Source organism: Crotalus tigris, unplaced genomic scaffold (genome assembly GCF_016545835.1).
Source record: "Crotalus tigris isolate CLP2741 ecotype Arizona unplaced genomic scaffold, ASM1654583v1 scf7180000024422.289953, whole genome shotgun sequence".
Lineage (NCBI taxonomy): Eukaryota > Metazoa > Chordata > Lepidosauria > Squamata > Viperidae > Crotalus > Crotalus tigris.
The window spans coordinates 149,896-171,214 of NW_024100589.1; the positions used below are offsets into that span (position 1 = coordinate 149,896).

The 21,319-nt window shown below is 37.0% G+C and overlaps 3 gene segments (V, D, J or C); all 3 read right to left on the reverse strand.

The window, feature by feature from the left end:
* Positions 1 to 1,648: 1,648 nt before the first annotated feature.
* Positions 1,649 to 2,172, reverse strand: LOC120302102. The segment is given in 2 exon segments: positions 1,649 to 1,986; positions 2,095 to 2,172. Coding segments are annotated over 2 exon segments (384 nt in total).
* A 6,666-nt stretch (positions 2,173 to 8,838) lies between these two features.
* Positions 8,839 to 9,329, reverse strand: LOC120302103. The segment is given in 2 exon segments: positions 8,839 to 9,152; positions 9,259 to 9,329. Coding segments are annotated over 2 exon segments (360 nt in total).
* A 2,227-nt stretch (positions 9,330 to 11,556) lies between these two features.
* LOC120302104 lies at positions 11,557 to 12,121 on the reverse strand. The segment is given in 2 exon segments: positions 11,557 to 11,915; positions 12,079 to 12,121. Coding segments are annotated over 2 exon segments (402 nt in total).
* Between the last annotated feature and the right edge of the window lie 9,198 nt (positions 12,122 to 21,319).

Below are 21,319 nucleotides of genomic sequence, written 5' to 3' on the forward strand. Positions count from 1 at the left end.
AAATACGAAATACAAAAAAAAAGGGAAAGACCTCTTACAAGAGCAGCTATCTCAACAAATGACTTTGGGTGACTTTATGAAAAAATATCAGTACAATGCAATTTTTTGTAAAATAATGTTAATAGTAATAAACCCATAAAAATATACAAAACAAACTGCAAAGAAAGGCAACCAGGAGTAATTTCATCAATAACACATACATAGAACTCATAAGCTTAACCACCTCCCAATTCCCATGACTAAGATGATTCCCAGGAGAATCATGTTATCTCCAGGGCAATAATAGATATCCGGTGTCTTCTGTCCTTAGATTGTTCATTTGCAGATAGAATTGAGAGTTGCTTTTGAAGGCAGAGAATCACCCTCGGAGGGCTGGAGAATAGTGGTGGTTTGTTTCTGTTGAATAGTGAGCCAACCATTCCGGGCCCTTCTTTGGAAACTGCTTGATCCAAAGCTTGGCATAGCTATTTATGTCACATCCTTTTCCAAAGCAGGTTAGTCTTGTGGATTCTCCTGCTCTTTTTTATTCTGGAGAAGACTGAGTGAGAGTGACTTGTGAATCCCCATCTGGAAAGGAAAGAGGCAGATAGATTACTTTAATGAAGGATCAAAATTAGTAGGATCAAGTGTTATCCCTGTCTACAGTAATCTTCTCACAATTTAACTCCTTATTAAAGAACTATTTTTTATTTTAAAAAAAGTCAGAAAGATATACATGGTGGTGTTATGACGAACAATAACATGTTGAAGAGCCATAGCATTGTGGTAAATGGAAAACTTAATAAATCTTTGATGACTAACATAGTCCTTTTTCCTTTTCTCTTTTTCCCTTTTTTTTACACTTTTATTGGTTTTTTCATACAATTCAGTAGTACTTGGTGAGATCATCTGCCTGTACAGAGTGAGGCATCATCAATATGGAGATGGTACCCAGAGACACAGTATATCTCTGCCCCCAACCATCCAAGTGAAGCTGTTGAGGTTCTATTCTAGGGCTGTGAGGAACTGGAGGGGGTAGAACAGGTTGCAGCTCAACACTGAACTGAATCATTCTGGCATCTGGCTATCGGATCTAATAAACCGAGTCTTTCCATTTTTGATTTTGAATAGAGTAGCATTGCCCTGTTTGGACTTGGTGAACAATCTGAGGTTCTGAACTCAGCTTCTGCTTGAAGAACATTCAACAGCTATGATCTTGGGAGCCTTTGCCTATTGGGCAGCAGTTTTTCCAATTCCTGAACTGGAACAGCATACTGATTACTGACATCTCATTTGGAGTAGTTCAATGCATTCTACATGGAACTGCCCTTGAAGACCATCTGGCAACCAGAGTTATGTGTGCATGTCTTTAGGCCCACTTAACACTGCTAGTTTGTGAGTTGCTTTGGCTTCCAATAGGCTCCTGTTTTGATTCAAGGTGCTGGTTATCACTTTTAAAGACTTACATGTCATAGAAAGGGGCAACTTGAGGGACCACTTTATTCCAAGAACATCTGCCTGCCCCACTTGTTCCCATAGTAAAGGCATGCTCCAAATTTCCCCTTTTAAACTTTCACACATAGCTGGCAGAGCATGGAAAGCAATCTAGTTGCCAGCTGCCATTCAAAAACAACAAATGACTAAGAGTTCATTTTGAGGAAGAGAAGTTTTAGGCTGATAGAGCAAAGCATTTTTTTACTGTGTATCCTGCACAGTAATAAGTGCCGGTATCCTCAGGCTTTAAACCAGTCAGTTGAAGGAAAACCTGGTTTTGGGATGTATCCCTTGTGATGGTGATCCTATTCTGGAGAGCACTGTTATAGTCAGTGCTTCCATCATTCCAGATAATACCATTCCATTCCAATGCCTTTCCAGGGGGCAGACGGATCCAGTGCACTCCATAGCTTGTGATGGCAAATCCAGAGACTGTACAAGTCAGCCGTAGAGTATCTCCTGGCTTCTTAAGGCCATCACCAGACTCAGTAAGGGTAATCTGTGATGACATACCTGTATTCAAGAATGTAGAAAGAACAAAAAAAAATGGGTATGAGGAAATGTAGAAAAAAGACCACTTGCTATTTTAAAAAAAAAATTAAAGGGTTTTTTTCCCCTTACATGCAGGAAAGACCATTAAGAAAGAAATCAAGATAAAAAGCTCCATGATTGAGGTACGGAATTCACTCTCTCCACTTGAAACTGATCTGAACTATATTCTAAATTACCGCCTTTAAGAAAAAGCTACACCAGGAATATTTGCATGAAATCACAGATCGTACAAATATAACCAAGTCACATCCTCAACTTCAACTATTGTGTAACAACAGACCTTGAGCTCATATCAGGAATGGTGCATGTCCACACTGCATCTACTGTACATCGATATTCGCTTTAGTGAGCAACTTATGTAGCTGTGGATTACGTGAAATCCCTTCTAGCTGAATTCAGTTTGGAATGAATTCATAGACAAGACCATGTTGTTTTCTTTGAATTGATACAGAAGGTGTTTGATGAGATGGTCTTCCTGAATTGGTTTTGATTTCCAATCTAGACTAGAGTCCTGAGAATTCTATATTCTTCCATCCATGTTTTAGGAAAGCCTTATCTTCCTGGCTTGAGGAATATTGGTAGATCAATAAATTTATTTTTCCCATAATGGTCAGTATAAATATATCTATTTAGAAAACTGTTCTTAGAAACTTCAATTATATGAAGGTGTTCTTGCCTTATAAACTGAGCACCAATGGGTACAAACCATTTAATGAAATAACACAGACCCATTGAGGTATAGACAACATTGCCTCTCTTCAGGACCCAAAAATGGAAGTGACTGAAAGTTCAGGTGTGGGGAGAGTTGAAGACCATGAATGGAGACACGGAGAATGGCTACTGATGTGTCACTATAAACTCTTCCCTTCACTTCCCATCACAATATTGCCTTATAAAATCATCTACCTTCTTTTTTTAAAATGATGCTCATTTAACAAAAAAGTTAATTGGCAGAAGATTAATTTAATGGCTCGCTATGGAGAGGGATATCACTTGATTCTGCTTGCCTTTATATCCCCTATCATCAGCAAAAGCTGCCAGTCAAACAGCAGCATCAAGCATAAAGTAGGGAGAAGTCAAAATGGAAGGAGAAAGAAGAGAAGAGAAGAGAAGAGAAGAGAAGAGAAGAAAAGAGAAGAAAAGAGAAGAGATGAGAAAAGAAGAGAAAAGAAGAGAAAAGAAGGGGAGGGGAGAGAAGGGAAGGGAAAAAGAAATGAATACTTTGTGTCAGCCTAGACGTAGATACCTGAGAGATGGGACCCACAACACAGCCTGACTTCCTATCCTAGTGGGCCAGGTGGAGGAATTGGGGCTGAATGTTATTACCTTATTCTACTGCTCTAAAAAAAGAGTTTAAAGTGAATTTTTTTTTTTCTTTTTCCCCCCTTTCCTGTACACTTTTTTTTCCTATTTCTCTTTTTTATCCTCACTTTACCTTTATTTTTTTTTTGTACTTTATATTTTGATAAGCTAATAAAAAATTAACAGTAGAAGATGTTCTTTGGACCTCTTTAGAATAGAATAGAGAGGTCTAAAGAACATCTTTCACTTTTAATTTTTTATTAGTTATCAAAATACAAAGTACAAAAAAAATAAAGGGGAAGAACTCTTAAAAGAGTAGCTATCACAAGAAATTACTTTTGGGTGACTTTATGAAAAATATCAGTACAAACATTTTTTTGTAAAATAATAATAATAGCAATAAACTCATAAAATATACAAAACAAACTGCAAAGAATGGCAACCAGGAGTAAATTCATCAATAACACATACATAGAACTCATAAGCTTAACCACCTCCCAATTCCCATGACTAAGATGATTCCCAGGAGAATTCATGCTGGCTGGAGAATCTGGGGGATTGAAGTCAAGACATCTTATGTTTAAAATATGTGAAATGAATAAACAATCAAGCAATGTCTTTCAGCTCTGAGGACACTTCTGTTAGACAGCTGCTCCAGATGGTAAGTGAATGTTTCCTTCTCTATTTTTGTTCTTCCTTTGTGGTTTCTTCTATTTTTGGATTCTGAACATTGTTGTTTTTTTTCCAGAATAAAAGCATGATGGAACAACAGCTCCACCTCCAGGAACATCCTTCTAAGATTTAGTGGAGGAAAGAGTTTTTGCAAGAGTTAAGATAAGACTTTCAGTGTTGTGTATCTCCAGGGCAATAATAGATATCTGGTGTCTTCTGTCCTTAGATCGTTCATTTGTAGATAGAATTGAGAATTGGTTTTCAAGGCAGAGAATCTCCCTCGGATGGCTGGAGAATAGTGGTTGATTGTTTCTGTTGAATAGTGAGCCAACCATTTCGGACCCTTCCTTGGAAACTGCTTGATCCAAAGCAGGCCATAGTTATTTATGTCAAACCCTTTTATAGAACAAGTGAGTCTTGTGGATTCTCCTGCTCTTTTTCGTTCTGGACCTGACTGAGTGAGAGTGATTTGTGAATCCCCATCTGGAAAGGAAAGGGGCAGATAGATTACTTTAATGAAGGATCAAAACCAGTAGGATCAAGTGATATCCCTGTCTACAGCAATCTTCTCACAATTTAATTCCTTATTAAAAATATTTTTTATTTTAAAAAAAGTCAGAAAGATTTACATGGTGGTGTTGTAACGAACAATAACATGTTGAAGAGCCATAGCATTGTGGTGAATGGAAAACTTAATAAATCTGTGATGACTAACATAGTCCTTTTTCCTTTTCTCCTTTTTCCTTTTTTTTACACTTTTATTGGTTTTTTTCTTAGAAACTTTAATTATATGAAGGTGTTCTTGCCTTATAAACTGAGCACCAATGGGTATAAACAATTTAATGAAATAACACAAATCCATTGAGGTATAGACAACATTGCCTCTCTTCAGGACCAAAAAATGGAAGTGGCTGAAGGTTCAGGTGTGGAGAGACTTAAAGACAATGAATGGAGACACTGAGAATGTCTACTAATGTTGTCACTATAAACTCTTCCCTTCCTGTCACAGTATAGCCTTATAGATCCATCTGTCTTCTTTTCTTAAAATGATACTCATTTAAGAATAAGGTTAATTGGGAGAAGATTAATGTTATGGCTTAGTATGGACAGGGATATCACTTAATTCTTCTTGCCTTTATATCCCCCATCATTAATAACAGCTGCCAGTCAAACAACAGCATCAAGCATGAAGTGGGGATAAGAGAAGTCAAAATGGAAGGGAAAGGGAGAGAAGAGAAGAGAAGAGAAGAGAAGAGAAGAGAAGAGAAGAGAAGAGAAGAGAAGAGAAGAGAAGAGAAGAGAAGAGAAGAGAAGAGAAGAGAAGAGATATGAACAGTGACTTGTGAATCCCCTCTGGAAAGCAAAGAGGCAGTTAGTTTACTTTAATGAAAGATCAAAACCAGTATGATTAAGTGATATCTCTCTCTACAGCAAGCAAGATAATTAATCTTCTCACAATTTAACTCTTTATTAAGCAATCATTTTTTATTAAAAAAAGTTAAAAAGATTTACATGGTGATGAACAATAACATGTTGAAGAGGCACAGCATTGTGGTGAATAGAAGGCTTAATAAATCTGTGATGACTAATATAGACTGAAAAGAAGTTTTTTTTTTCTAAGAAAGCTAAAAATGGCTTTTAATAATGAAGTGCAGGTCTTGATTTGCAGATTTCAGACAGGTAAATGCAAAATACATCCTAAATCCAAAAAGTCATAGCATCCAATGCTTGGAGTCCATAATTATGGTGGTAGTACACCTAACTGTTGGTGATATTGTCTGGAACATAATAATTGTGAGAGGGATCTCAGAGTCCTAGTGGACAATCACTTAAATATGAGCCAGCAGTGTGCTGCAGTTACCCAAAAAGCCAACACAATTCTAGGTTGCATTGATTTTTGTAAGAAGTATTTCTAATGATAAAATAAATAGAAGAGGAGAAAGTGGGCATCCTTGTCTTACTCCTTTGGTTATATCATTTTTTCCTGTCATTTCCTCATTTATAATTATCCTAGCTGTTTGTTTAATATATATTTTCTCAACCATCTTTCCAAATTTTGTCCCAAAATCCATATAGTACAATTATGTTATAATAGAATTCCAGTGCAAATTATCAAATGCTAGGCTGCATTAACAGAGGGATAGAATTAAGATCACACAAAGTGTTAATACCACTTTACAATACACTTGGAATACTGCATCCAGTTTTGGTCGCCACAATGTAAAAATATGTTGAGATTCTAGAAAGAGTGCAGAGAAGAAAGAGCAACAAAGATGATTAGGGGGCTGGAGGCTAAAGCATATAAGGAAAGGCTGCTGGAATAGGGTATGTCTAGTTTAATTTAAAGGAGGACGAGGGGTGACATGATAGCAGTGTTCCAATATCTCAGGGGTTGCCATAAAGAAGAGGGAATCAAGCTATTCTCCAAAGTACCTGAGGGCAGGACAAGAGGCAATGGCTGGGAGCTAATGAAGGAGAACCTGGAACAGGGGTGTCAAACTCTCAACATCACGTGACGTGTCATGACGTATCACAACTTTTATTCATTGCCAGCAATGGGGTGGGCATGGTTTTGCCATGACGCATCCAGCCTGCAGGCTGTCAGTTTGACACCCCTGACCTAGAACTAAGAAGAAATTTCCTGACAGAACAATTAACGAGTGGAACAACTTGCCTCCAGAAGTTGTGAATGCTCCAACACTGGAAGTTTTTTAAGAAGAGATTGGATAACTATTTATCTGAATTGGTATAGGGTTTCCTGCCTGAACAAGGGGTTGGACTAGAAGACTTCAAGGTTCCTTCAACTCTGCTGTTCTGTTCTGTTCTGCTCTGCTCTATTCTAAACTTGGGCAATTGTACCCTGCAGTAGAGCTAAGTATGAACAACTATAAATATGAGCAAATCCATTTAAGTTTTCTTTCATTTGAGGATGAGACCTGTGAGATTTAAAGAAAAAAGCTTCTAAAATGAAGCTGGGCCTTAGGAAGAAACACAAGTAAAATTATAAATTCAGAGCAGACTTAGGTAAATACACACATCACTCTAACCTATTATTTAAATATAAGTCATGGATAGAAGCAAGCCTCAGGCCATTCAGCCTAGGCCCCATGTAATGTGAACCATGATTTGCAAAAATAATAGCTACGTTCATGGATAATTATACTGATACAAAATGTGGTGGTCCAGGCTGTTATTTGTGTCCTAGAATGGCATACATTATAATTCTGCACTGTAAACTGCATTGGTTGTTAATTTGCTTTTAGGTCCCATTTGTGATGCTAGTTCTGAGGTTTAGATTCTTTTATGGCATGGGGCTGAGTTATTCAAGGAAGGGACTTTCTCTGCCCAATGATGTATCTTTATCCCCTTCATGTCTGAAATTCCATCAGAAAGGACCTAGGAGATGGGTCTTTTCTTTCATGGCATCCAACCTTGGAACATTATTCCCCCTGAGGTGAGATTGGTCCCATCCATGACATCAATCAAGAACCAGGAAAATCAGGAGATCCAGATAATTCAAATTGTAGAAAGATTAATTGTAAGCTTAAACTCTATACAAGAATCTGAACTACTATCAGTCAAGATAAATTAGTGGGAGTTAAGAATAAAAAGGAATTCAAGTTGGACTGGACTTAGATCTCTTGTGGGGATGAAAGGACTCATGACTGATTATACATTTATCCCCTCTCTCATCTCTTACAACATCTTTCTGGAATTCCTTTAAAACATGGTTGTTCCTTGAGTATTTCAGGGAAGTGGTGATTTAGAGAGATGGCTGCATTGCCTTTAACATCAAATTCTCTCTTAAGTGTGTTAATAGTAACACTAATGGACTTTTTTTTTAGTTACAGAATACTTTTAATATTGTTTATTGTATGGTTTATTTTTCATTGTATGCTGCACAGAGCCATGTTTTTGCAGCACTTATGGCTATATAAATATGATGAATGAATGAATGAATGAATGAATGAATGAATGTTTAGTTCCATTTATTCTCTGCATTGTTCCATAATGACTTTTGGTTGGCTTACTTGCTTTCTTCAATAGGAAACCTCAATTTTTATTTATGTATATGGTTGCCCAATTCTCATAGAGGTGACAGAGTGGGGGGAGGCTTACAACATTAAAATTTATCAGATCTGAATGAATGAATAAATGAATGGATGAATGAATCCTACTTCCACATATTCTCTACATTGTCCCATAATGATTTCTTGGTTGGCTTCCTTGCTATCTTCAATGGGAAACCCCAATTTTTATTTATTTATGAATGACTCTTGCTGGCTTACATTAAAAATCATCAGATCTGCATGGCTGTTTCTACTACCCATTGTTAGTAGTAAAAAAGGAAAAAGAATAATCAAAAACCTTTGGAAATACCGTATATGCCGGCGTATTAGGCAACCCGGCGTATAAGACGACCCCCGTCTTTATAGCCGGGCCGCATTCCTAGAACGTCATCTTATACGCCGGAAACTACCAGTATTTCCGGCGTATAAGACGACTAGGCGTATAAGACGACCCCCATCTTTGGCGCCGATTTCAGCGCTCGCGGAAGTCGTCTTATACACCGGCATTTACGGTACTTCCTCCTCTCTCCCTCTCTCCCTTCCTCTCTCCCTTATTTATAACTCATCTTTCAGTTCTGTGACTAGGAACATGGGATATCTGCACTTCACTGCTCCATATCATATATGATTCTTGCAGCATAAAAAAAAATGACATTATATACCAGTGATTGAGGAACCTACTGACCAAAAAAGGATTTGTTCAGCAGCTGTGACATTATGACAGGGTAGATAGATATATTTCAGGAAGGATAATTTTAGAAGGGCTAATTCACTGTGTGTTATTTACGCAGAAATACAAGGCAGTGTCTTCAGGTTTTAGACCATTGAGTTGGACAAATACCTGATTTTTGGAGGTATCACTTGTGAGGGTTAACCGATTTTGCAAAATACTATTATAATATACAGTCCCACTTTTTGCAATACGTCCAACCCATTCCAGTCCCTTGCCTGGACGTTGACGGATCCAGTCCATGTACGCCTCTGCTACAGAAAATCCAGACACTGTACAAGTCAGTTTTATGGACTCCCCAGGCCTCTTAACATCACCACCAGATTCAGTAATAGTATGACTGGATGAAATGCCTGTGATACAACAATAAAAATGTAAAATTAAAAAGGAGAAAATGATGGTGCAGAAGGTAAAAGAATGACATCTTGAAATAGTATATGAAATACATTTTTTCCTTACATGCAGAGAATGACAATATGAAACACACCAAGATTGTTAATTCCATAATGTTAATACTGACTAACTAAAATGAGCACAAATTCTGATCTCCAGCTGAAAGAAATAATCCTTCCCCTTTAAAGAAGCTGTGGCATAAAATAATTTGCATGATATTCAAAGTGCCCATTATTTAATTAGATAGTACTTAAGTGCCCAGTATGTGAATTGTGAATTGAAACCCAAAGACATCAAGAACAAATTCCTGTTGCTAAGGACTAAGATTGCATATCACATCACTGAACTGCTTTGGTGACATCTAAAATTAGTGGAGATTTGATAAGGACCCTCTTTCTTAGAGATTCTTCACAGCCATAGGAATATCCAGTAAAAATGACATTTGCCAGATAAGAATCTTGATTAAGAGTCATGGTGGAGCACTGGTACTGCACATGCGTACTTCAGGCTAATTCTGCCAATTGCCAGAAGTTTGATTCTCACCAGCTCAAGGTTGACTCAGCTTTCCATTCTTCCGAGGTCAGTAAAGTGAGTACCCATATCACTGGGGCAATATGCTGACTCCCTAAAAACTGCTTAAAGAGGGCTGTAAAGCATTGTGAAGCAATATAGAAGTCCAAGTGCTATTGCTATTGCCATTACAAACTTGAAGGAAACCAAATGAAACAGCTAATTATCAACTGACAATGTGAATTGCAAATTTACACCTAAGGAGATGAAACCCATCATGGTTTCTTTCCACCATTTGCAAAGCAATTAATGGCCTTGTCTATGGAGATTCTCAGTCATGCAGGTGAAGATTGTCCCAAAGGTGCTTTTTCAAAATACAACTGGACTTTGTTTTTGTTTTGAGGTGTTTTTTGTTTTTTTTGTTTTTGTTTTTTTTGCTTTGTTTAGCAAAAAAAAAGTTGCCATTTGAAAAAATACCCTTGGGGCAATTAATGGCTTTATTTAATTTTGACAGTACTTGTTCATAGCTTCTTTGCCACACCTAATGAAGTCAGACTTACAATTCCATAAAACACTAGAAGACCTGTTATCCAATTTAATACATGGACAATCTTATTAGCTCTAATCTGTTCTTATAAACATTACTAAACAAGTAATGACTGTTTAGTAGCATACATACTCATGGATAAGCCAAATTATGGATAAGATCAAACTTTGTGAAACTTTAAACCAAAATACCATAAAAATGTGTCAGCTATGAATAAACAAACTCTCTGTTTGTTTTTGGTTTTTTGTATGTTTCAGTGTTTACAATTATCCTTCTTATGATATTGCATTTTTCATGGTATTTTGGTTAAATATTTGTTTGTGGCTTATCTGCTGATGGGCTTATCCCTGAATATAACTTGGAGATATGAGTACTTTAAAAAAAGTATACTGTATATACACATGGATAAACCCAACCCCAGATAAGGTGAACCCAACTTGATTGGTGATTTTTTTTTCAAAGCTAACATTCTTGGCTTATTCTAAAGTATGTATGGTATGTAGATTTGAGTCCACCAGAAAAATCAAGTTTATAGACTGGACTTATATGTTGAACCATCTGAGAATTCAAATGAGTTGGCCAAGTTGCTTAATCAAACCACAATCAAGAAGACAGCAGTTGTAAAATACTTTTTGAGAGTTGCAAATAAACTTCCATGAGTGAAATTGCTAGAATCTGCACTTCCCTCAAAGGATTCCTTCCCTTTAAAAGTAGACTCTGAAGATAAACAAAAATCACTGCATTGCTGTTTAAAGGGCTGAGGAAGTGGTTTAGTTTTATTGCATTGAATAAAAATGATAAAAATGGACCCAATGGAACACAGATCAATTAGCTAATTAAATAAAAGTTGAGTTTATTTTAGTTGATTATTATCTCACCAAGTGAGTGAGATAATAATCAACTTACAAAACACATCCATGGAATGCAAGTTAAAAAAATAAACCCATAAAATATGCAAAGCCAACAGGAAAAAAACTAGGAGTAAATTCATTAATAACATAGAACTCATGTGCATAACTATCTCCCATGATTGAGAGAATTCTCAGGTAAATTCATGCTGGCTGGGGAATTCTGGGAGTTGAAGGCCATACATCTTAAATTTTAGAAGGTTGACAAATGGTGGTATAGAGGAGTGTGCATGATTTGAGAGACAGATGGCTATGGAAACAGATATCTTGGATTTATCATGCATGAAACTGAACTTTGTCATGGAGACATAGATTCCCCTTTATATTTTCTTTAGTAAAAATGCTTTCTAATAATAAATATTCCTGCCAGTTGCTGCACTGTCATGAAACATGAGTGCTTCAGACCAAAAAGCATGTTGCCCTCTCGTCATGATTCTTTTCCATCACTGTGTGGGTTATTGCACTAGTACAATAGTACACAGCTGTATCCTCCATTTTCAAATCATTCATTTGAAGGTAGAAGTTGGAACTGTCTTTGGAGGCTGTAAATCTTCCTTGTATTGTGGGGGAATAAGCACTGTACTTCGGGATACGATAGTGTACCAGCCACTTCAGTGGGTTCCCGGGCTTCTTCATCAACCAATCCATATAATGATTGTAAATATCAAACCCAGTTATGGAGCATTTGAGTTGGAGTGATTCTCCTTGATTCTTGATTACTGGACTTGACTGGGTGAGAGTAATCTGACAAAGGGCACCTGGAGGAAGGAGAAAGTGTCATCAAGTGATGGAAATGAATTACTCTATAAGAAAAAAACTATTATAATTAAAAACCAAGAGTATTTTTTTCTGATCTCTGCAGATAATCTGTGAGAATGAGCTATGCTGTAAAACCAAAAGAAAACACCAGCAATAGCATACCTTTCAAAACTGTGAGAATGAAAATTAGAGGCAGCCAGTTCATGATCCTGTTTCTTCTCTGTTATTATCCCTTTGAAGACCGTTTTTTTTTAGAAGAGACAGGAGGTCAAATATGAATGAAGCTTCAGCAGAGGGGGAAATTAATTAATGATGAAGTGGTTTGCATAAGTTTTCCCTTTTAAGAGGTTTAAGTTCTTACTGCCTCACAATATAAGAAGATGGAACATTTCTTTGTTCAATGTTCAGATCTGAAAAGTACATAGCTATACCATTGACGGATGACTGGCTTATCACGTTCTGGTGTGATTGTGTGAATAAAACCATGTTAGTCTAGAACAGGGGTCTTCAAACGTGGCCCTTTTAGGACTTGTGGACTTCAAGTCCCAGAATTCCTCAGCCAGAGTGCCTGACTGAGGAATTCTGGGAATTGAAGTCCACAAGTCCTAAAAGGGCCACGTTTGAAGACTCCTGGTCTAGAAGAAAAATCCCCATGATTAAGAGAAAGGCCAGGTCTCATGAGCTGTATGAATGGTCAGCAAAATTGGATCTAATTTAACCTCAGATGGAATTATCTTCCAAAGAGAAGGTCTTGAGAAGACATGATTCCTGTGCCCCACCAGATGATATTATTTGACAGGACTCAAAACATACCCTTCCTACAAGAACTGATGAGACAAGACAAAACATATTTTGGAGCTCTTCATAATTCTGAAGAATCCACCATGAAGGATTGCAAACTGACCGGCTCAAGCATTTTGTAAACATTTCGATCATAGTAATTTTCCAAATTCTTTGATTTATTTTACATAGATTTACAATTAAGCAAAGAGTTATGACAATGCATTGTTTCATTTCACTTCATTTGTTATGTTCTAATTTCTGAAATCTAACTACAAGCAGTCAGAAGTGAACATCAATGTGCATTCTCCAACATCTGTTTGGGGTTGGTGTTTAGTCAACATTGTCACTTTTAAGATGCCTGGACTTCAACTCCCAGAATTCATGCTGACTAGGAACACTAGGAATTGAAGTCCAGAAAACCTGAAGTTGACAAGATTGACAAATACTGATGTGGAGGACTGTTTATGATGTGTGAGATAGACAAATGGCCATGGAAACAGATGGTAACTCACTTCTTGGATTTTTCATGCATGAAAGAGTTTTTTGCCATGGAGAGGGAGATTCCCCCTTCTATTTTCTTTAGAAACAGTTGTTACCTCATAATAAATAATTCTGCCAGCAGTCCATATCATGAAACATGACTGTTCCAGAAAAATAAGGATTGTTTTTTCCTTTGTCGTGATTCTTTTCCATCATTGTGCAGGGTCTATATGAGTAGTACAATAATATACAGCAGTATCCTCCACTTTCAAGTCATTCATTTGGAGGTAGAAGTTGGAACTGTCTTTGGAGGCTGTAAATCTTCCTTGTATTCTTGGAGAATAACCACTGTACTTCAGGATACGATAATATACCAGCCATTCCAATGGCTTCCCAGGCCTCTGCATCACCCAATTCATATAATGGTGACTGATATCAAATCCAGTTATGGAACATTTGAGTTGGATGGATTCTCCTTGATTCTTGATTATTAGACTTGACTGGGTAAGAGTAATTTGAGAAAGGGTACCTGGAGGAAGAAGAAATGGTCACCAGATGATAGCAATGAATTACTCTATAAGAAAAAAAGCTACCATAATTAAAGATTGATTATTTTTCTGATCTGCACAGATCCTCTTTGAGATTGAGCTGTGCTTTAAAACCAAAAGAGGACATCAGCAGTAGCATACTTTTTAAAATTGTTTGAATGAAAATTAGGCGCAGCAAATTCATGATCCTGTTTCTTCTCTGTTATTATCCCTTTGAAGACTTTTCTGTAGAAGAGACAGGAGATCAGGAGTGAATGAAGCTTCAGCAGAGGAGGAAAATAATATATGATGAAGTAATTTGCATATGTTTTCCCTTTTAAGAGGTTTAAGTTCTTACTGCCTCATCACATAAGGAGAAGGAAACTTCCATTAGAACAACACTGGAGAGGAGAGGAGAGGAGAGGATCACAGACTATTTAGAATAACTAATGGAAAAAAAAAACAGTCTTGACAGTTAACAAAGTTATTGTATGGCTGTGCCATCATTGGTTGATGAGCTTCTAGTGTCATTGTAGCAATAGAACCACATTAGTCTACAGTGAAAGAAAATGATAAAGGGTCTGGTAGCACATTTTCCAAGTTCAAATGTTTTTATTTAGCCCTTATCAGCTTAGTCACTATGTGACTGTTAAAGTACCTTACAAAACTTTAAGCCAGACACGTCAAATTTGTGATGTCACATGACATCGTGCAACGTATCAGAATTTTTCCCCACTGCAGCAATGGGGTGGTGTGATTTCCTGGTGATGCGCCTGGCCTGCGGGCCAGCATTTTGGCATGCCTGCTTTAAGCCTTTCTACAAAATCTTTGAAAAACAAAAAATCTAGATTCCTTTGAATTCATTGGTGAATGGTTCAAGAAATCATGCTTAGGACAATCAATGCTTAATGTGATATGTGAGAGCTGTCCATGTCTTCCTATATGAAAAGGTGTAAATCACAGATCAACATTGAGAAGAGACAAAGATTTATCCTGATAAGCTGCAATTAAATGCAATGTTTTGAAGTGGCTTTGCTGAGCAAGCCCTGTTTGAAGACTATTTTTCCATGCAAAAACCATTTCATATGTTTAAATTATATCTCAAAGGCCTTCCAACTTGACATTCACAATATGCATTCTCAATGCATATTTAAATTTTATAAATAAATAAATATTTAAACCATTTTCCTGCAGCATAAACTGTTGTAATCCCTTTTAGGAGTCAATCAATCAATCATTCAATCAATCAGATTAGAGCTGGAAGGGACCTTCTCAATCAATCAATCATTCAGTCAATCAGATTAGAGCTGGAAGGGACCTTCTCAATCAATCAATCATTCAATCAATCAGATTAGAGCTGGAAGGGACCTTCTCAATCAATCAATCATTCAATCAATCAGATTAGAGCTGGAAGGGACCTTCTCAATCAATCAATCATTCAATCAATCAAATTAGAGCTGGAAGGGACCTTCTCAATCAATCAATCATTCAATCAATCAGATTAGAGCTGGAAGGGACCTTCTCAATCAATCAATCATTCAATCAATCAGATTAGAGCTGGAAGGGACCTTGTCAATCATCAATCATTCAATCAATCAGATTAGAGCTGGAAGGGACCTTGTCAATCAATCAATCATTCAATCAATCAGATTAGAGCTGGAAGGGACCTTGTCAATCAATCAATCATTCAATCAATCAGATTACAGCTGGAAGGGACCTTGTAGATCTTCTAGTTCAATCTGCTTGAGCAGAGATTTGTACTAGAAGAACTCCACGGTCCCTCCCAACTTTGTTATACTGTTATAACTGCACTTCATGTATCCATACCACCAATGATTGTTGCAGTATGAAAAAAGAATGATGTTACAAAGCAGTAATTGGGAAACCCAAATGACTGAAAAAAGGATTTGTTTAACATGCAAAATTGTATTTCAGGGAGGATATTTTTAGAAGGACTCATTCACTGTGTGTCTTCTGTGCAGAAATACAAGGCAGTGTCTTCTGGTTTTAGACCATTGAGTTGCAGTAAAAATTGGTTTTTGGAGGTATCTCTTGTGAGGGTTAACCGATTTTGTAAAATACTATTATAATATACAGTCCCACTCTTTGCAATACGTCCAACCCATTCCAGTCCCTCTCCTGGACGTTGATGGATCCAGTCCATGTACGCCTCTGCTACAGAAAATCCAGACACTGTACAAGTCAGTTTTATGGACTCCCCAGGCCTCTTAACATCACCTCCTGATTCAATAATGGTACGACTGGATAAACTGCCTGTGGCATAAGGTAACAGAAAGAATTGTTGGAATATTACATGAAGATAGAAGAGATCAGTATATATATATATATATATATATATATATATATATATATATATATATATATATATATATATATATATAGTTCCTTACATTCAGAGAATGACAATATGAAACATGCCAAGATAGTCCATTCCATAATGTTAATATTGAGTAAGAGAGATGAGCAGAAATTCTGATCTCCAGCTAAAAGGAACCTAATGGTCAGTTTAATCCTTCCCCTTTAAAGCAGCAGTAACATAAAATAATTTGCATAGTACTCAAAATGCCCATTATTTAAGTAGATAATATTTTAAGTGCTCCGTACTTCAATTGTCCACTGAAACCCAAAAACATCAAGAACAGGTGCCTGTTGCTGAGGACCAAGATTGCATATCTCATCTCTGAATTGCATTGGTGACATCTAAAATTAGTGGAGGTTTAATATGTACCCTCTCTCTTAGAGATTCTTTACAGCCACAAGAATATCCAGTGAAAAATGGTATTTGCTAGATAAGAATCTTGATTAAGAGCCGTGGTGGCACACTGGTTAGAATGCAGTACTGCAGGCTAATTCTGCCAACTGCCAGCAGTTTGATTCTCACTGGCTCAAGGTTGACTCAGCTTTCTATCCTCACAAGGTCAGTAAAATGAAGACCCAAGTCATCAGAGGCCATATGCTGACTCTGTAAAAACTGCTTAGAGAGGGCTGTAAAGTACTGTGAAGTGGTATATAAGTCCAAGGACTTGCTATTGCCATTACAGACCTGAAGAAAGTCAAATGAAACAGCTAATTATCTACTATCAATATGAACTGCAAATTTACACCTATGGAATTTAAATGTATCATGTTTTTGTTTCAACATTTGCAAAGCATTTGATGGCCCTATTTTATTTTTGCATTACTTGCTCTTAGCTATTTTACCCTACATAATGATATCAGACTTACAGTTACACAAAAGTAAATACCTATTGTCCAATGTAAAATATGGACAACCTTATCTGCTCTTATGAACAAAGCAGAGTAATGAGTCTTTAGCACTGTACATATCCATGGATAAGCCAAATTATGTGTAAGACCAAACTTCGTGAGATTTTAAACCAAAATACTACCGGTATGAAAAAATGTGTCAGCTATGTATAAAAAAAACCCTCTAATTTTTTGTATGTTTCAATATTCACAATGAGCCCTTTCATAGATATTGCATTTTTATGATATTTTGGTTAAACATTTATGGGTTTGCTTATCTGCTGATGGGCTTCTCCATGAATATATATGGGGCATATGAGTACTTTTTTGAAAAAAAAAGTATTACTGTATACATTTATGGATAAGCCCATCTGCAGGTAAGCCAACCCACAAACTGAATCCAATTTAAGAGAAGGGTTTTTTTCCCCTCTTGTCATGATTCTTTTCCATCACTGTGTGGGTTATTGTACTAATACAATAATACACAGCTGTATCCTCCACTTTCAAATCATTCATTTGGAGGTAAAAGTTGGAACTGTCTTTGGAGGCTGTAAATCTTCCTTGTATTGTGGGAGAATAAGCACTGTACTTTGGGATACGATAGTGTACCAGCCACTTCAGTGGGTTCCCAGGCTGCTTCATCGACCATTGCATATAATGATTGTAAATATCAAACCCAGTTATGGAGCATTTGAGTTGGAGTGATTCTCCTTGATTCTTGATTACTGGACTTGACTGGGTAAGAGTAATCTGAGAAAGGGCACCTGGGGGATGGAGAAATGGTCATCAAATGATGGAAATGAATTACTCTATAAGAAAAAAGCTATTATAATTAAAGATTAAGATTATTTTTCTGATCTATACAGATAATCTGTGAGAATGAGTTGTGCTAATAAAACAAAAAGAAGACACCAGCAGTAGCATACCTTTCAAAATTGTGGGAATGAAAATTAGAAGGAGCCAGTTCATGATCCCTTTTCTTCACTGTTATTATCCCTTTGAAGATCTATTTTTTAGAAGAGACAGATGGTCAAGTATGAATGAAGCTTCAGTAGAGGGGGAAATTAATTTATGATGAAGTGGTTTGCATATGTTTTCCCTTTTAAGAGGTTTAAGTTCTTACTGCCTCACAATATAAGGAGATGGAACATTCTTCGCTCATTTTTTAGATCTGAAAAGTATATGGCCATACCACTGATGGATGACTGGTATATCACCTTCTGATGTGATTGTATGAACAGAAACATCTTCTATGGTGGAAGAACATAATAAAGAATCTGGTAGCACCTTTTTGAACTAATGAATTTTATTAAAAGGCAGAAGTGATATTCAACTGTTATCAGTTTAGCCACTCTATATCCCTGTCACAGTGAGCCTTATCTTACGTCTTTTGATAGAATTTGAAAAAAAATCTGTTGATTCAGTGGTGAATCAACGGGAATGTAAAACATGCTTAAGACAATTAAGGCTTAATGTGATGTGTGAAAGCTGTCCATATGTTCATGTATGAAATGGTGTAAATCACAGATCAACATTGAAAAGAGACAAAGAATTATCCTGATATGTAGCAATTGAATGTGATAATTTTAAATAGTTTTATTGAGCAAATTGATTGTCTATTTTCCAAGTTCCTATTTTGTGGAGGGCAACCCTGTTTGGAAAAGTCTTTCCCATTCCACATGTCTTTTTTATTTTTATATAATATCTCAAAGTTCCTTCAACTTGGAATTCCCATATGCATTCTCACCTGTATTTAGGTAATGAATTGCAACCATTTTCCTACCTCAGAAACTGTACCAATTCTTTTTAGGAATCCCTTTATTCTGTCCTCAAAAGGATAATGAGGTGAGTAACATCTCAAACATCTAAATATGTTGAATGTATAAGCAATCAATCAATGTCTTTTAGCTCTGAGGCCACTCTTTCTAGACAGCTGCTCCATGTGGTAAACCAATGTTTCCTTGTCTATTTTTGTCCTCTCTTTGTGGTTTCTCCTATTTTTAAATTCTGAACATTTTTTTCCTGAAAAACATGGTGGAACAAGAGCTCCATCTACAGGAACTGCCTTCCAAGGGTTAAGCAAGAAAAGAGTTTTTACACAAGCTAAGGTTAGACTTTCAGCACTGTGTATCTCTAGTGTTGTAATTAGACACCTGTTTCCTTGCTTTAGATTGTCCATTTGCAAATAATTTGAGAGCTGCATTTGGAGGCAGAGAATCTCCCTTTGATAACTGGAGAATAGTAATTGTTTGTTGCTGAATAATAGTAAACCAAAATTTCCTAAGCTTTTCCTGGAAACTGCCTGACCCAATGCATGCTGTAGATGCTTAGGTTAAATTCTAACACAGAACAGATGAGTACTGTGGATTCTCCTGGTCTTTTTAACTGAATGGGGCAGTGACTGCAATGAATTATTAACAGCCAGAAAGGTCACATAATATCATTGTGTCAATACCAAGCAACAAAATTAGTCCTTCCCAAATTTAACTTTTTGTTAAACATGTTATGGCTCAACATGTCTGGACTACTGCAACATGCTCTACATGGGGCTACCCTTGAAAACTATTCGGAGACTACAGTTGGCCCAGAATGCAGCCACGTGAGCGATAGTGGGTGCTCCTCAATACACCCATGTTACACCTATGTTCCGTGAGCTGCACTGGTTACCTATTGGTCTCCGGGTCCAATTCAAGGTGTTGGTTATTATCTTTAAAGCCCTATATGGCTCAGGGCCAGACTATATGCGAGACCACCTACTACCTCATAGTTCCCTTCAGCCGGTTAGATCCCTCAGGCTGGGCCTCCTTCAGGCCCCGTCGGCCAAGCAGTGCCATTTGGCGGGGCCGCGGAGGAGGGCTTTCTCTGTGATGGCACCCACGTCTTGGAACCAGCTCCCCCTGGAGATTAGGACCACTCCCACCCTGTTGGTTTTCCATAAGCTGCTTAAGACCTGGCTTTTCCGGCAGGCCTGGGGTTTATAAAACCTGACCCCTGGATGACTGTAATTGTACTGTTTTGTTTGTCATGTTTTATGTTGTTTTTATTGTTAGCCGCCCAGAGTCCTACGGGAGTGGGCAGTTTATAAATTTTAAAAATAAAATAAAAAATAAAATAAATGTTAAGATAAGAAGAGATAAAAATTTACAAAGTAGTGTCATGATGATCATCAAGCTGTAGTTGAGCCATATCATCACGATGAATGGAAGGGTAATAAATCTGTGATGGTTGGCAGACTGAAGGGAGTCCTTTTTCAGAGAAGGCTAAAAGTAAAGGTTTCCCCTGTCCAGTTATGTCTGAATGTAGGGAGCAGTGTTCATCTCTGTTTCTTAGCCAAGGGAGCCAGCATTGTCCAAAGATGCTTGGCTGGCATGACTACATCCCAGAGCACACCAGATGCTGTTACTTTCCCATTGAAGTGGTACTTATTTATCTACTTCATTTGCATGCTTTTGAACTGTTAGACGAGCAGGAACTGGGGCAAGTAATGGAAGCTCACCCTTGAACACAAGTTGTCAACTGGAAAACTCAACATTTTTAATTGATGAGCTTAAAAGGCTTAGAAGTCCCTTTCTTAGAAGGCTAAGACTGGCCTTAAAAAATGAAAAGCAGATCTTGGTTTGCCTATTCCTGGAAGACATCCAACAACAAAAGGATAGAAGGTGCTTCCTAAATCTCCTAGATAACAATAATAATAGATTAAATGTATATGTCCTCCAACTTTCAGTGATTCTGAGTGGTTGTGATAAATGCATGATCATAATAAATAGAGCATCAGAAGAATAACTCCAGAAATGTTTCACCTAATTAAACTGCAGGAGGAAGAACCAATTTCTGCACAATACATGATAACTTTATTACCATGCCTTTATTTTTAATTTAGACACTTTTAGAATTCTTTATAAAATGTAATGATCTGTTATCTCTCCAGGCAGATTTAGTTTTAATTATCTACATTCGTATGTGAAGAAGAATGGGCCCTAAGAATTGAAGTTTACAAAAATGTAAAATCAAAAATATTCAACCCAATGCAACATGTAGTAATTCTTATTTGTGAAAATTGGCATTACAAGAAGGCCATTATGGAAAATGGGTTTATGTGGTTCTTGACTTTACCAGTGAAGGATTTTATGACACTGAAATGTCACTATATTTAACCTTCTTATAGTTTGACACTGTGGGGCAAAATGTTTAAGGTCTAAATTCCTATCGTTCTCCATAGATGGACATTGGTTCTCTTAAAGGTAGAAAAAGTCATTAGTAATTGCTTTGAAATCCCCCAAAGAGCTGCTGAGGAAGCAAGAAGAAAGATAGAATAAGGCAATTTAGTTAAGTTTTGAGTCACTTTT